Here is a 16,627-nt window from a genome sequence, read left to right on the forward strand (position 1 = left end):
ATCCATGATATATAACATCTTGAATGTTTTTTTTGTGTTTTTTTTTTACACACAATTACATGTGGTTTTGGGAGAACGACAAAAGTTATTATCTGTTTTAAATATGAGAATTCCAAATACAAGAGCTGACTCTCAAACTTTTCCTAAAGTACTTATTTTGTTTTAAATATGGCAATTTTTCTTGATGGTTTCTTGACCTAGAAACTATTGACAAACTCAACCGAGCTTTGGAACACTACGGTGACAGGAAGATATGACGCCACAGATACAATAAAAATAGGTGGATTGAAGACTAAAGGGGGCAGACGATGAATTTTCGGTTTAGATAGAATGAATAGTTCAAAGACATGATTACAAAGAGTACTCATATTAAAATTGAAAAGTTGATGCTCAACTTAGTTTCTTCTATTGTTTTTTTTTAGGCAAAACGTATCATTACTGTTTCTTATTATTATTATTTACATTATATATAGTGTACTAATGACCATATTAGATATTTAAATACAAGTTTTAATAAAACTCATTTTCACTTCAATTATTTTCTAATTAATCTCTACAAATCTTAAAGATTAAACTCACCTCTAGAGACAAGAAAAGACCTCAAGAAAAAGCTAATGTCACATGTTATTAATTTTTTCCAAAGGTAATTAAGTATGTAGCTTAATTAATCTCTCATGTTAAAATTATAGACATAATTTAATAATTAAAAAAAATTAGTATGTCATATGCGTTTTATTATTATGAAAGACATAAATATGAGTTAGGCTATTTCTGAATAATTAGACTATAATTTCATGTAAATTTTTTTTTCCTATTTAAATTTGTTGTTTTCAGTAAATTTTCTTACTCGGGTATAAAATGTTCAAATATATTGGTAAAGAGGACACTCCGAGGCAATCCCCATTTAAAGAGATCTATAAACTATAAAGATTCTACCAACTTTTGAGCCCTAAGCAAAAGCCATTCTTGTCTTCTCTCTCGACTGGGCTGTGAAAAATGGCGGGAACGGGAAGGCAAATGAGCGGCGAAGGATTGCCGGCGAACCTGGCTGGAATGTCGAAAAGCCAACTTTACGAGATCATGTCTCAAATGAAGGTACTCTTCATTGCATTTCATTCTCTGTCTTATCAATTTCAGCCCAACTCACTCGAATTCATTGAATTGCAGACTCTAATCGAGCAGAATCCGCAACAGGCAAGGAAAATCCTCATTCAGAACCCAATTCTCACCAAAGCCCTTTTTCAGGTTCCAATACCACCTAACCTAATACAGGGTTTTCATAGTGATTCGGATTTTAGGATTATCCGATTATTTTATCCACGTTGGGTTGTTGTAGATACTAGCTTCGGTGATTTCAAGATTAAATTGCTGCAAATTATCCTTTTTTGAATGGTATTTTAAAAAAAGGTTAGATTTTTGGCAGTATGATATTGGTGTATGAGTTTATATATTGGGATAGGTCACTACATCTCCTATATCCCTGCTTCAACAAATCTCATTATATTTATTATCGGCTTCCTTACCAAGAATGTGGTTTATACTGAGAAAAATCTTGGGACTAAACATTGTGTTTGTGTTACACTGATATATTTTTTTAGATGAATCATGTTTGAATTCCCTAAAATTAGGCCAATGCCTTAGTTTTCTATGTATCAAAGTGGAGGTTTGTTTCTATCGATTGAGTTTCCCGTGTCCAAAGTCAAATAACATAGATTCTTCGGGTAAATTAGGTCTTAAAAGATGTATGTATGTTGTGATATAGTTTTGTAAAGTGGTACTTTATGTTTGTCCACAGGCACAGATAATGCTTGGAATGGTTCAGCCTCCTCAACCGGTACAACACCATTCTTCATTTTTTTTTTTTTTAATTTTATTTATAATTTAAGATTACCATCAAGTTCAAAATGAATTTGCCACTAGTTAAAGTCGACATTCGTATATAGGTTCAAAGCACGCAGCAACAATCGAATATTAAGGAGCTAAGCGGCGGTGCGTCTCAATCACAGAATCCAAATCCGGTGCGGATGCAACAAACAATGCCTCATGCAATTGCGCCGAAAGCGACACCTGTCTCCGCCGTTCCGCCATCGTCCTCTCAAATTCCGAGTCACGTGATGACGGTGCAACCACCGCTGCCGCCACAGCCGAGGCCGCCTTTCCAACATCACTATCCTCCGCAACAACAACAACAACAACAGCAACAACAACAACAACAACAACAAATGGGAACCAACGTCGGGTTTCAACACCCTCAGCATCTTCCGCACCCTACTTATCATGTAACCACGGTAATATTATTTAGCAAAAATTATACAAAATAGCCATACGAAACTAATTGATTAGCAAAATAGCCAAAATTATGCTGTATAAATTATTTTAGACATGTCAATAAATTTTTTGACACATGTATACAAGCAATTTATTGACATAGGTCAAGATTTTTATCGACACATTGTACTTGCATTGCACATGTTTTTGCGAATCCGCTAGTTTCAATTGGCTTTTACCTAGAATACCCAATTGTTTATATATCAACACATTTCTTACTATGAATCATATGTCACTGATTCGAGTTGTTTTTTCGTTTGCAGACGAGTAGTAAGCCGCCACCTCACGCGTTTCCACATCCAAACCAGCCACCTCCGCAACCTGTCTACCAGGTGTGTGTGTGTGTGTGTGTGTGTGTGTGTGTGTGTGTTTTGACCTTCGTTCTTTCCCGAGTATTAACTCTGATACTGATTTTTTTTTTTTTGTGGTGATGTGAATATAGGCTAGAGGCACCGCGGAGTTCACTGGTCAAGGAGACAGGGGAGGAGGGTCGTCTTCGTGGACAGAGAATCCGACGCAGCCAAGGCCACAACAACAACAACCACCACCACCATCACAACCACAAGGGCAACCACAATCGGCGGTAATATCATCATCTCTTGTTGTGGATTTGTGATGATGAACAACTCAGGAAATTGTTGTGAATGTTTGATGATGCAGCTGAGCCCGGAGATGGAGAAGGCGTTGCTGCAGCAGGTGATGAGTCTGACTCCGGAACAAATCAATCTGCTTCCTCCCGAGCAACGGAACCAAGTCCTTCACCTCCAACAGATTCTGCGTCAATGATTTCCAATGTGATTATCATGTCTCTAAGGCCACAACCATGGTCATGATGTTGGATATGTGACTTTAAAGTGAAATGAGTAGTCTTTTTTATTCTCAACTAAAGTCGGACTGTTTTTACTTCTCATTTCAATTTTATAAAAAAAAAAAAAATTAATTTATTTTTTTGCATTATTCTTATTAATTTGACTTGTGATGTCTTTTATATTTTCCTGACGAGAGTAAAATTTATTACCTGACTTTGCAAGTTGTAATACTAGTATAATTTTTAGAATTCCCACTATGTTTTCAAAACTGTAATTTTTTACATTTGTGTTAATACTTGCAACTCATTATGTACATGATTTACACGTGTAACATTCAACAGTTGGTGTGTCCGTTTTACAATAGGTCGGTTTCTAATTCTGAAATATAGTACGTCTTTAGTTCCCGTGTTTATGTTTGATAAGCGAGAGAGGTGGTCAAACTGAAAGTTAGATAATGAAAAATAATGAAGGAGTGGTTTCATAATTTACATCGAGAAACCCTGCGAGTCTGAGTATAAATGTTGAGTCAAATTTGTGGTACTCTAAATTCATCCTCTTCTCGACAAAATTTATGTTACAGTGATCGAGGCAGTGACTAAAGCTAAGAATCAGATCAATGGTATCACAGGCAAAGCTAATTTTCAATCCATCTCTTCTTCACTATAACTATCACTATCATCACCATCATCATTGTCATCCGAATCCATGGCCGAACCTTCATCATCTTCTTCACTGTCAAAGTCGTCATCGGAATCCATAACCGAACCTTCATCGTCGTTCTGCAAATTATACAAACAAATTATAAACGGGAAAATGTAAATAAGAAGGCAAGCCAAAATGGGTTACATTGTCAAAAGCGGTGGTATCCTCGCGCTCTCTGCTCTGCCGATCCTCGTGCCGTTTTTGCGAAGCACCCTAAACATCAAACATATCAAACTATTATACATGTTCAGTGAGAGTGAAGTGATCTTAGTGTGTTTTTAGCACAAGGACATCACTTACAACTTGATTCGCCATTTGATCAATGGTCTTCTCCAACTCAGATATGTGCTGACTCAGAGCCTAAACAACACATCCAAAATCTCATATAAGAAAACTAAGAAGATTAAGGAGAAAAGGGGATTATATAATAGAATAGAATAGAGAACCGACCTCGTGGCGTTGCATAGCCACTGAACGCTTCAACGCTTTAGCCTTTGTCAAAAGGTTTCTCGGCCTGAGACTAAAGGGTCGCCGGTAATTCTTTCCTCGGTAGTAAATGAGTGCATATCCCTTTGGCACTTTCACTATCGCCACAAGGATTCCACCGCTTTCGTATTCCAACAGTCTGGCCGAATCTTCAACAAAAGCCAGAGTCTTTTGCTTCGATATAAGCTTCACAAGTTCTCTGTGTTTCCAGTGCAAATGCATGTTCTCTATCACGCCATCAAAAACTCCCCGTATGCCTGAACACACGTAACCACGTATATAACATATGTCACACCTTTTTTTATATATGTGAAAATAGCTAACTGTCTATCTAAATATTGGGATTGCATACCAAGAGGCAAATAAGCCTTCATTTTTAAACCAACCCTGCGAAACATAACGCGTTCCTCGTCAGTGATTGTTTCCTGGTCGTAATCCGGACCAGCAGGAACCAGCGAAGCTTCTATCTTAGATAGCAGCTTCTCTGCTCTAAGCTTTTTGGATTGGGCCTGCACGAGTATTTTTATATCAACCAAACTTATATTATACATGTAAATGTATTAATTAAATGCCAGTATTAAAATACCGATACCGATACCGATTGATAAAACCGACAAGAATTTCATGGTTACTTAGAATACCGATACCCATTTAACAGATCAGAAAATAACTGAGATACCAGAGATATATGGACTATATTTTGAACCCTGGTTACATGAATGAATAAGCAAAAGGACTTACAAGAGAAAGTTTATGTTCGATTCGCTTGACGAGCTTAGCGTGCTTAGCGGCCGCTGCCTCTTGAAGCATCTTTTCACGGTCCTCGGAAGTTATTTTGATACCCCATCTGGCTTGAGCCTCGTAAAACTCGGCCAATGTACCTGCTAATGCCTTCCCTTGATCTTCTTTTGATGGAACCACATCCACTGTAACCTCGTCACTTCTCCGGTCGATATCCTTGATTCGCACTTGCTCTTCCACGTCTTGAACTTTTTTTGTCAACTTCTGTCTATCGGCTAAAGCAGCCGCAACGGTTGTTGGAAGAAAATCTTTTCCGCGGTAAATGACGATATAATATTTATTTCTGAGCAGCAAAACACCCCCTGTTAAGTTCTGCAAATTTAAGGCCAATTTTAGCTGTCTTGATCAAAGTCAAACAACTTCTTAAGCTACTGGTATTCCTTCAAACCTATACTACCCACCATATAAACATGGCCGTAGAAGCTATCTAATGTTTTACACATTTGAGAATGCCAAAAAGTCATATTATACTGCCCATATCTATTTGTTTTTAGTTTGTTAAAAGAAGCTCAAGGGAGACAAATTGTCGCCACGATAGATAGATAGATATATATATCTCACCTTCAACTCGTCTGCCATCAGTTTGTTGTTGGTATTCTGGATTCCGCGTTTGACTGCAATTTTAGCGACCAAGCTTGTTTCCCAAATCTTAAGTATGGCGGTAGCTAGTCCTTGGTGGTTTCTGTTTCTCCCTTCAGTAATAGGTTTCAGGTCATCATTCAGCCACAAAGGTTTCCACGGCTACAAATAACAAGAAAAATAAAAAGAGAGCCGTACCGAGGGCGAAATGACACGGAATCGATTTAGCAAGTTTGCGCAGGTTAGTCATTTCGGCGTTGGTGAGGCGTGATCTCATCCCCGAGGGGAGTACTCTGTACGGCGTTTTGTAGTCGGGAATCTTCTGAGGAAGCAAATCGGCATCGACCGGAAGTATCCCGGTGCCCCAATACTCGTGAAACCGAGGACCCAACTCGTCCAATAGCTTGTTGAACTCGATCTCCTCCTCCGACGCGTTCTCGGGGGCAGCGACGGGATTTCTCACCGCCTGGTGAGGACCTGAATCGCCACTCTCCTCCGTAAGGGGATTCTTCTCCGCCGACGCCAACAAAATGTCTGGGTCAATGAGAGCTTGTGTTTCTTTATTAATAAGTGGTTGGGCGTTGGAAGGGCCGTCGTAGTTGCTTCCACGGTACACAACCATAACACTTCCAGACCTCCATAGCACTAGCCCACCTGTCCGACGCTGACATCATCACTACACGAACTCAGTCGCGCCTCTTAACTTCAACAAAACCAGATAGTATAGTTAAAAAAACGAAAAAGAAAAGGAAAAGGAAACCTCGACGATCTCGTGAGCGGTCTTCATATCGTGAGCGAGGACCTCGTGGAACTTGAGCCTGACGAGCTCCTCTTTCCTCCATTTTCCGTGGATCTTGTCGAGGACGGCTTGAGTGAGGCCGGCTTTGGGAACGCTGATGCGGTCCCGCACATACATGCCTTGTCTCCTGAGCCGCCTCAGCTCGGTGTCCTCGATCGTCAGCTCCGCCAGAGTCGGGGCTTTCGTCCTCCTCTGTCTCCGCTCTGTATCACCCTCTCCGGCGCCGTGTTCATCGTCACGTTCTCTTTCCCACGGTAACGCCGTCACGGGCTTGTCGTCTTCCAACACAAAGTCCGGCCGAATCCATTCTCTCTGAAGCAAATCTCCGAGCTTCTCATCGCCCGTGGCTTCATCGCCCTCCATCCCCAAGTCATCCCTTTCCTCTTCTTCCTCCTCATCGTCCGAGCCCAGTCCTTTTTAAGCATTACAATTCACCAAATCAAAATGCTTTCATTCACATCACATGTAAATTGCTGCCTGATGCTGATTCTGATTCTCTCAATCATATTCTCACTCCAACGAGTAATAATAATGTTTGGATTGAGAGTTCACAACCTAATGTTGATTCGAATTGGTGAAGCGGCATTACCTAAATTGCGCAAGCGAAGGACGATTCTCTCGATGGCGTTCTGTCCTCGATCCTTGGCAGTCTTGGGGTGTTCGGTCCTTTCGCCGCCTCTCCGTTCCGGCTCGGCGACTCTCCGGTCCGGCGACTCGGCCGGGGCTCTCCGCGGGGGCCACTTGTTGAGCCAGGGGGCGGAGGGAGACGAGCCGCTGCCTCTGCGGGAGGGTCTAGGGCTCCGATTGCGATCGGAGAAGCGATTGCTCCGATTGCCGCTGTTGGTCTGGGTGGTTCTGAGGGAGCAGAAGGTCCTGAGGACGCGGAACGAAGGCTTGGAAGAGGAGTAGAGGAGGAAGTGAGAGGAGAGAGGGAGTTCGGAGAATTTGGTGGCGCTGAACGCCATTGTTGCTTTTTGAGCTTCTTCAGTTCAGTAGCGTTGGAGAGTCATTGGCGAGAGACTCGGGTTTTTGAGTTTGCAGTTTGCACAGTGGGAGAGTGAGTGACGAATGACGATAAGATTTTTCTTTTGGATATATTTTTATTTATTTATTTATTTAGTTTATTTACATTACACATTGTCTCTTGTCTGATAGCCCAAAATGCACCGCAAATTTGTAAAATTTACACATAAAAATCTATGCAATTCCTTCAAGTTTGTGTTATCATTCCTTTGAATACATTTGGTATGAGTAAGACCACCTCGGAGATGCAAATTCCATCTCCAATCAAAATACAAATTTTGATGCATTTTTTATATTTACGATCTCTTTGCAATAGTGTGATCCAAATATAGATCACCACTATCAGGGCCGGTTTAACAAAATCAGAGGCCTAAAGCGAGCGTATAAAATAAGGTCTTTTTTCAAACATACAAAATAAATTTATCATATGATAATGACAAAATAAATTCGCTTTTGTCCATTTCAACTTCTTATTCTTTTTATTTTAGATTGAATCAAGTTTTTTTTTTTTTTTTTTTTTTTTATGATATATCGGTTGATATTTTTTACTAGACATAATTAAACAAAAAAAAAAAAAAACTAAGAAATATATAGACAACACAATACAATTCTTAAAAAAAAAAAAAGACACGGACACCAACTAATTTAAATATAGAAAGCAACAAATAACACATATAAGGAAAAAAAAAAAAAAAACAAGTTACATAGATAAAACCCGAGTTTTTTCATTTGTTGTCTTCTTCTTCAAAACAAAAACAAAAAAAAAAAAAAAAAAAAAAACTTTCTTCATTTCTATGAAAAAAATATTCAGATTTGTTTCATGCCCTTTAGTGTGATGGTGATGGTGATGGTGTGTCAGTGTTGAAGAAAAGATAAGCATTCCAAAGTTTTTTTTTTTTTTTTTTTTTTTTTTTTTTGCTATCGTACACCCCTACAACAGCTGTTATATTTTTAGCCCATTAAAATATGTGACCCCGAAAATATTAGTGAATCATAGAGGCAGAATTGAGGGATAATTTTTTGGGTGGGCCTTTTTCAAAACGAGGCCTAAAGCAAAAAACTTTAGTTGCCTACAAGGTAGGGCGGGCCTGACCACTATTCATGGGTGCGGATCTATTTTTTCGTGTGTTTTGATTTGGTTTAAATTGTTGTTTGTTTAGTTTTAATTTTTTGCAGTTCAGTTTTAGTTATGTTTACTCTTTAGTCTTTAGTGCACCGGGTGGGTGTTTTTTTGTGAAGTTCCAAGTTCATTATGGGGTAAAGTTTCTTGGCTCTCTGTTAAAAAAAAAAAAAAAAAATTGGATGTTGTAAGTTAGAGAGCCAAATTTCGGTCTTGAGTTGTGCCAGGTTTGGAGGCCCTCGTGATGTTTGAGGTTATCGTAGGAGTCGAGCGTTGTTCTGTTATTGGCAGAGCTAGTCTTGCTCGTTCCGGGATTTTGCAGAAAATCTTTGTTGAAGGAGTCTAGTGGAGTTCTTCACGAGTATGTTCTTGACGAGTACGTCTATACTCGGTCGAATCCTCCATTGACTTTTTTGTTTCCATGTGTTTGTCTTCTGCTTCTCATTTTCATTTCAGGACATTTGTTTGTTAAATGTTGTCCGGAATCTTTGTAAGGCTAAGGCCAGTTCTGTTTTGTTAATGAGAAATCCTTGTTAAAAAAAAAACTATTCATAGATATAAATTTTATTTAAGATCAAATTTTTTAAGAATTCTAAAATTGACCTTAATTTGAATTTGTAGTTACAACTCTGTTATATTTTGATAAAATTGTTTAAATTATTAATTGAATATAAATATTTATATATATATATATATATATATTCTAAAATACATAAATTCAAATACAACTCATACATTATAAAAAAAAAAATTATTAAGACACACTACTACATAAATAATTGAAATAAAAATAACAAAGACATTAAAAAAAAATTAAAACAACTACAATCAAGCCACAATACTACTACATAGACAATTGAAATAAAAATAACAGACATATAAAAAAAAAATACTTAAAGACACCCCTTCATAATTACATGCTATGTATAAAAATTAGTATGTTTTATGTAATAGAGAAATAATTTTTTTTTATTTAATGTGTTTTTGTACATAAAAGACATAAATTTGGTTATATTGAAAAATAATTATTTTGAGAAAATTTGTAAAATATAAAAGTACTAGAGGTTTAAAATTATAGTTCTATGAAAATTAAATTGGAAAACAATATACCCGAAATTATAATATTTTACATATGCTTAAAGAATATTTTGGGTATATTTTTTTTTCTGGAGTTGTAAAACATTGTTCATTGATACAAAGATGCATTTTGGATAAAAAAAAATGTGCATCTACGTTGGAGATGCTTTAAGTATGGAACTAAAATTTAATTGAACCAATATCTCATTTCATATGCAATGTAAGTAAGTTAAAATTGAAATATCCATAAAATAATAAATAAAGGTAGGCAGTCAATTTTTTACTAACAGCCACGTTATTAACATAACTAGAACTAGAGAGCTTGGAAACGGGGGAGACGCCCGGCCTTAAAGAGTAAGAATGAACTAAGAGAAGCTCGGGTGAAGAAATAATAAGATGAAGAAGAGTCCAAGCTGAACAATAGTGTCATATTTGTTCTTGTGAGGAAAATAGAATTTGGTCCCCCTAACTTGTATGCCTGTAAATAGAAAATTCTTCCCAAAAAATATTCACCATTTTCATATATCTCAAAATATTACGTGTAATTCAATAAGAGTACAAGAGTTGAGCAATGAAAACGTAAATACTTAAGTTTGTCAAGTCACTTATTTTTTGCGCACAAAGACCTCAAATCAAGCAGTTATGGAAAAACAGTACATTTACTCGGATTCAAAAAAGAAGAATACTGTGTGTCAATAATAGTAGAAATGACCGCTGTTGGAGATTACCCCACTCACTTTTACCTATTTACAGTTGGTTTCATTACCAAAGACGAACAAGTTAGCATGAACTTGTACTAGTGCGTGGTATATTTATATATACTGAAAACTTCATTTATATGGTCTGGTTTTTTTTTTTTTTAGAATTATATGGTCTGTTATGACTGCAAATGCAAATGAAAAAGTATAGAGAAAGAGAGGTCAGATTTGGGAAGACCCTCCTCTAGTCAAGGAAGCAGAGTTGTCGGACGAGTTGAAAATCTCGTCGCCGAGAAGCTTGATCTTGTTAACGAGAAGCGACTGCTCGGTCTCGAGCTGAACCATGTAATCCTCTTGCAAATCCTCGAGGCTCTGAAGCTCGCTAAGCATACCCGAAACCCCTTCGACGTTCCCTTCTTCGACCGCGCTCTGACACCTCATCACCAGCTCCTTCATCTGCGCGCAGATCTCGTGCGCTTTGCTCACCGACGGCTCGGACTCGGAGCCGGAAGCCTTGAGGAGGTCCGGAACTTTCCGGATGATCTGGATGCGGACCTCCCCTCTCTTCACCCCTTGGAGGGGGATCCACTTTTCCGAGAGCTCGTTGGGGGGAAGGCGGTGGTACTCGACGACGCAGTCTCCGATGCTCGACGTCGGAAGCACCGCGTTGTGGTCTTTCACGTGCAGCGTCAGCGGACTCCCGTCGTCACCGAACTCGAACGTCTGGTTCCACTTTGGGTTCAGTGTTCTGCTTATCACCTATCAACGTCGCCGCACATAATTGTTTTAACTCGTTGCATTTCATTCATTAATCGTATTTCACAAGTGAATAATAGAAGTAGAACAAAAAGTTAATAGAAAATCGCCCTTTGAAACTATCCCATGATTGATTATCAAAACTACCCAAAGTGCGTTGTACAAATTTTTTTTTTCGGCACTCGATATAATTATTTCCATGTGATTATTGCACATTTTTGTGAATCTTGGCTATTTCACTAAATTTTAGACAAAACTTGAAACTGATTGATTAGCAAAACTAGCCAAAGTTTTAAGTTTTTCGAAAAGCACCAAAATTATGTAGTCCAATTTTTTTTTTTTTTTTTTTTTTTTTTTTTTTTTTTTAGTCGATATAATGAGTTATATTTGATATTTACACCCTTTTTTATATATATATTTCTTTGGCTATTTTGCTAATTTTAAACAAAATTTGACTATTTTGCAAATTCATTAGTTTCAACTGGCTATTTGGCTATAAGACCCACAACGGTATCTATTTGTGTTCTTAAGATACCTTTGTTCTTCGCTTCGAGTTTCCATATTGGACCCTCACATACGGATCGCTAGTCCCTCTAAAATCGGCTGCGATCAGATCTCTCGCTTCAATCACAGCTAGTTCAATCAGTCCATCTCCCTTTGGACCGCTCTGAATAGGATAATAACAAAGCATTACATATAATAAAATAAAAAAATTAAATGAACAGCATCAAAGAAGAATAAATAGATACACACCCTCGACTCGGGTCTGACAGCCTCGATCTGAAGCCTGAGCTCTCCGGAGTTGACTTTTTCGAGAGGAATCCAGACATCGCGGAGAGAGTCTTCAAAGAGACCCTCCAAGTTGACGTGAGCGCTGCCGATGTTGTCGTCCCCGAAAGTCTCTTCGCTGAAGCACTTAATCTTGAGATACTCGTCGCCCCCTAATTCCTCGAATTCGAACCTCTGATTCCAAGTCGGACTCGACGCCGGAGCTGTTCTAGTCCGCTGAATCGCCTTTCCGTACTGCAATTTCACGTACGGACCCGACTTTCCTGATCTGTCTCTCATACTAAGATCCTTTCCCTCCACAACGCTTACAATGATTTTCCTTCCAGTTCTCGATGGGAAGTTCGACGACCCATAAAGTGATTTCCGGAGGCTAAGATGATAGTTGTTCATGCTGTGCGAACCATCCGAAAATTGCCACTCTTTCAACACAAGCTTCACTGTCAACTACATGACGAGAAGCCGAAGGGAAAAGAAGAATGAATTTCACAATTTCTTGATAAAAAATGAAATATAGAAGTCTGTTTTAGAAAACACGAGTAGTGTAAAATCATTACCTCTCCCGAAGTGGACCCTTCAAACGGAACAACCATTTCGACCTCCATTCCACAATGATCGGCCTGCTTTATAATTACACCCGACTCGGGTCCGATACCCCAAAAAATCGTCGAGTCGTCTTTCACATACTTGACCTGCTCACCAAATATCGACGTTTACTTGATGCACAAGCTTCATTTGTATTTCAAGCGACGAAACTTGGTTTTGTTTATACCTTAATTTCGCAGGTGGCGAGATAGTCGTACTTGACACTGTTGGGCGTACACTCGTAAAGATTGAACCGAAGAGCGCCCACTTCGTCGTGTAAAACCATATTAAACGTGGAATCCCATCTCGGAGACGACCCCGATCTTATCTTTGTTCTTCTGGTCAACTCTTCGGCTTCAACCTCAACAAATGACTGGAGATCTTTATCTAAGCTTACGTCACAAGAGTTCTCGTTCCTTTTGGATGGGCTTCCTCTCAAGCTGCTTCTAGAAAGCTTGGTAGCCGAAATGACCGTGACATATATGATTCCACCGACGGCCTTTTTCTGTAAGTCCACCGCTGGCAAAGAGTAACAACGACGCCGCGGTTCGACCATCGTCTTCACCAACGTCTCTGTGATGATCTTAACCTATAGATAAAAAAAATAATGTTATCGACAAGACGTAGCTAGTGGAATTCTATATAATTAAGAAGAGAACCAGCCAAGAAGAGACGCCAGGAAGCTCCGTGGCCGGTAAAGATTGGCTTCCTCCGCTTCCAAAGGCAACTCCGATTCTCACTTCCGGGGCCGACACGAATGAGTACAGAACCGCTTTCCCATTCAGAACCGGCATCAATACAAGCTGAAAAGGGTAAATTGGGCAATTGTTTCAGCATAACACTGTAAGCGGCCAAAAGAGAACAGTGGTAAGGAGTTTTTACGTACATCGCCCTTGATATGCAGACTGTTTATGACAATTCGCGCAGTCCCGAGAAACGGCTTGGCCAGCTTGGCGAGCAGCAATATACTCATGTCGTTCGAGTCCCAATCAAATCCCAAACGCATAATTTTCTGTGAATAACGAGACCCATGTCGTTTCAAGAGCAGCAGTGAAAAAACTATGCGCAAAGTGAAAAAAGAAAAAGAGAAAAAAAGAAAAACAAAGAAGCTAATTTGCACAAATTTAGAAAGGCTAGTAATTAAAAGCAGACCAGGTCTTTGGAAGTTTCCCAACGAGCTCCCTGAAGACCAAAGCTAGGCGGGCAAGAGCCAAGTGAAAATTCCAGAAGCTCGATTCTTTCCTTTACAGATAAGTTATATTTCCGTGAGTGTCAAATAAAAAAAAATGAGCAAGATTTGTCCATAAAGTAGACTTACAATGAGCTTTGATTTCCTGAGTTTTAGACGTTTCTGTAGACCAAATAAAATGAATAATATATAGCGTTACAGCTTGTAAAAATAGTATACAATTAACAGTGAGAAATGAAAGGGAAAAAAATGAGCGTACCTGGATAATTGATGAAAACCTACCAGAGAGCTTGGGAGAAATGCTGTGAGCCCATATTTCGGTAACAAGTCTATTGAGCCACTCACAGTGTTCCAATGGCGTTATTGGCTATCCATATTCAACTATTTTAGTTTTTCTCTATCTCAACACTTAAAAAAAAAAAAAAAAAAATTAAAGTAACTACCGAGGCGTTCATGACAACTCGCTTCCATTTCTTAGTCAAGTCTTCAACTAGTATTCGGCGTTGATGACTGCCATACTGAAACGCGTCAAAAACCATCAAACTTCAATCTCAAGAAACGTTATGTGTCAAATCTTAACTATTGGACGAAAGTGTAACAGTCCTAGGCAAGCAAGCCCAGCGAAATCAATAAAACTTGCACCTAAAACCCCGAAGAAATCTCAGACATGACTTAACTGAGAGAGAGATCGAGAATTTAGGGGAAAGCAAGAGAGAGAGAGAGAGAGAGAGAGAGAGAGAGAGAGAGAGAGAGAGAGAGAGACCTGAAGAGTAGTCCAAACAGCGAGAAGGAGAGGAACCCAATTGGAGAAGGAGAGAATCCATTTCTCAAAAGCCCAAGCAATTAGAACCAAAGGAATCGCAAATGGAAGCAAAGGCTTGTCTTCGATCAAATCCTTTAAGAACTCCAAGAGCTCCGCGCCAGCCATCATCTTTCTTCTTCTATCCATTTTGCTCATTCTTCTTCTTCTTCTTCACATGGCCAGAGACGATAGGGCGTTTTGAAAACTTCAATGCCCTTCGAGAGAGCTTCGATTGTTGAGGAAGATCATCGATCACACAAATAATGATTTGATCAAAGACTTGGAAAGTATTTGAAGAACGCGTCCTAGCCTCTTTGTAAGAAACGAGAGAGAGAGTGAGAGGAGAGAGAGAGGGGAAAAGTCAATGGAAAAAGAAAAGGTTTCTTTCACAAAATATAAATTTAATGCTTCGCTCAATAAAAATAAAAAAATAAATAAACAAAAAAACAAAACCGTCCCATTATAAATTGGGGAAGAAGAGTAGTCTCTCGAGTGTATGTCTCCCTTTAACTTTACTTATTATCATAATTGCTACAACTTCTCACTCTAAATTAATTACTATGTATTTTTTAACCGACATACCACGGCAGGCAAAAATAATAATAATAATAATAATTAACAAATGGATTTATTCACATGGTCCTATGATATCCCACTAGAAAAAGAATAATTTTTTTTGGGCTTCTACGTTATGTGGGCTCCACCACGATGACCTATTTTTAGCTACAAGAGTTTTCTATCCCTATACTATTTCTTTAGTTATTTACATGGTTTTAAATTCCGGGAGAACCGGACCGGGAACCAGTCAGGAACCCGGTTCCCACTTCCCGGTCCGGTTTAGTGTAAAAAAAAGGAAAAAATCGGGTATAAAACTTGGGATTCCTGCAAAAATAAAAAACAAATTTGAGTCGGGATTAGTTCTTGAGAATTCCGTCGCGAGCCAGAGCAATTTTCCAGCAATCCCGCCCGGATCCCGCCGTGCCGCCATCTTCCCGACGCGACGAAGGTCAAAGTTGTCCAGATCCCGCCGGTTTAGTCATTTTCCGGTGAGCTTCCCGACCTCTTAATGTTTTTTTTTTTTTTTTTTTATGATTTTGAGTTTAATTTTTTAAATTTCTTGATAATTCTTGAAGATTAAGTATAAATTGGTAGTTGTGAACATGAATGTAGTGTTTATTTAGAGTTTTTGTTCATGTTTCTAATTTTTTTGTAATTAATCCGAATTATGTTGTAATTTTTTGATTAGTTACTAGTTAGTGATGATTAAGGTTATGTTGAACTTATTTATTGATTTATGATGAAATTGTTATGACTTGTTTTCAATTTTAGAGTTTGTGTTCATGTTAATAATTTTTTTTGTAATTAATCCGAATTATTTTGTAATTTTTTTGATTAGTTAGTGATGATTATGGTTATGTTGAACTTGTTTATTGATTTTGTAATCCATCAAGTCAAGCTCGCGAGACGGTGCGATCAGTTCCAGGTTATCCTCTCCATTCCATGTCTGTTGCTGCATCTCAATATGAGTACGACTATCACTTGGACATGTACTTTCGTGCATGTACTCATTACATGAGTTGGTATGATTACTGTATGATCGCTGCATACGGTCGCTTTGAATAGTTATTTATGTTCTTTTTATGTTGAATTTGTTGAACTATGGTATTTGGTGGATTGTATAACTTCATAGAGATATTTTAGCTAATGTCAATCAAGGTTATTTTCTTTTCTTTTTATGTCAATCAAGTTTGTCATATTACATAATACACGTTTGAAGGTTACACTTGACTTGCATAAATTCTGCTAACAAGCACACGTATGCCTCAAATTTGGTGTGGAAACTAATGTTATTATGATAGAATAATGTTGCATGCATATATATCTAGTAAAATTTAAAGTTTTTCTAGATTCAGAACGATTTGTTAAACATTGTACAGATAAATGTGTCTAAAATTATAAGTGCATAGCATTTTCCGTATTACTATCCATCTCTCCGTTAGTTTAACAAAGAAAGCAAATTGAAATAGTACAGTTGTACATCCGTGCGTAGCACTTTTTATTTTATTTTTTTTATTTTTTTAGTGTCA

At 38.2% G+C, this 16,627-nt stretch overlaps 3 protein-coding genes across 3 annotated transcripts; 1 reads left to right on the plus strand and 2 right to left on the minus strand.

Moving 5' to 3' along the window:
- The first annotated feature begins 907 nt into the window (after positions 1-907).
- On the plus strand, positions 908-3,429 carry ESP1 (hydroxyproline-rich glycoprotein family protein). Its single transcript, XM_089628910.1, has 7 exons — positions 908-1,095; positions 1,168-1,245; positions 1,796-1,834; positions 1,944-2,288; positions 2,592-2,660; positions 2,771-2,911; positions 2,989-3,429. The coding sequence occupies exons 1-7, from the start codon at positions 997-999 to the stop codon at positions 3,112-3,114; spliced, it is 897 nt and encodes a 298-aa protein (XP_089485036.1). The 5' UTR covers positions 908-996; the 3' UTR covers positions 3,115-3,429.
- Positions 3,430-3,589: 160 nt separating this feature from the next.
- EMB1865 (CRS1 / YhbY (CRM) domain-containing protein) lies at positions 3,590-7,592 on the minus strand. Its single transcript, XM_089628908.1, has 10 exons — positions 7,094-7,592; positions 6,466-6,917; positions 5,904-6,369; positions 5,688-5,818; positions 5,067-5,438; positions 4,678-4,834; positions 4,290-4,582; positions 4,140-4,199; positions 3,984-4,052; positions 3,590-3,916 (listed from the first exon to the last, which is right to left on the minus strand). Exons 1-10 carry the CDS (start codon positions 7,467-7,469, stop codon positions 3,779-3,781), a joined length of 2,514 nt encoding a protein of 837 aa, XP_089485034.1. The 5' UTR covers positions 7,470-7,592; the 3' UTR covers positions 3,590-3,778.
- A 2,696-nt stretch (positions 7,593-10,288) lies between these two features.
- ATSYTF (C2 domain-containing protein) lies at positions 10,289-14,913 on the minus strand. Its single transcript, XM_089628909.1, has 12 exons — positions 14,502-14,913; positions 14,182-14,256; positions 13,998-14,105; positions 13,868-13,900; positions 13,702-13,791; positions 13,436-13,561; positions 13,209-13,352; positions 12,737-13,138; positions 12,522-12,656; positions 11,932-12,411; positions 11,714-11,845; positions 10,289-11,181 (listed from the first exon to the last, which is right to left on the minus strand). Exons 1-12 carry the CDS (start codon positions 14,694-14,696, stop codon positions 10,645-10,647), a joined length of 2,457 nt encoding a protein of 818 aa, XP_089485035.1. The 5' UTR covers positions 14,697-14,913; the 3' UTR covers positions 10,289-10,644.
- Positions 14,914-16,627: the final 1,714 nt, after the last annotated feature.

Source organism: Urtica dioica, chromosome 10 (assembly GCF_054948205.1).
Source record: "Urtica dioica subsp. dioica isolate 48M chromosome 10, U.dioica_male_clone48M_v1_H2, whole genome shotgun sequence".
Classification (NCBI taxonomy): Eukaryota; Viridiplantae; Streptophyta; class Magnoliopsida; order Rosales; family Urticaceae; genus Urtica; species Urtica dioica.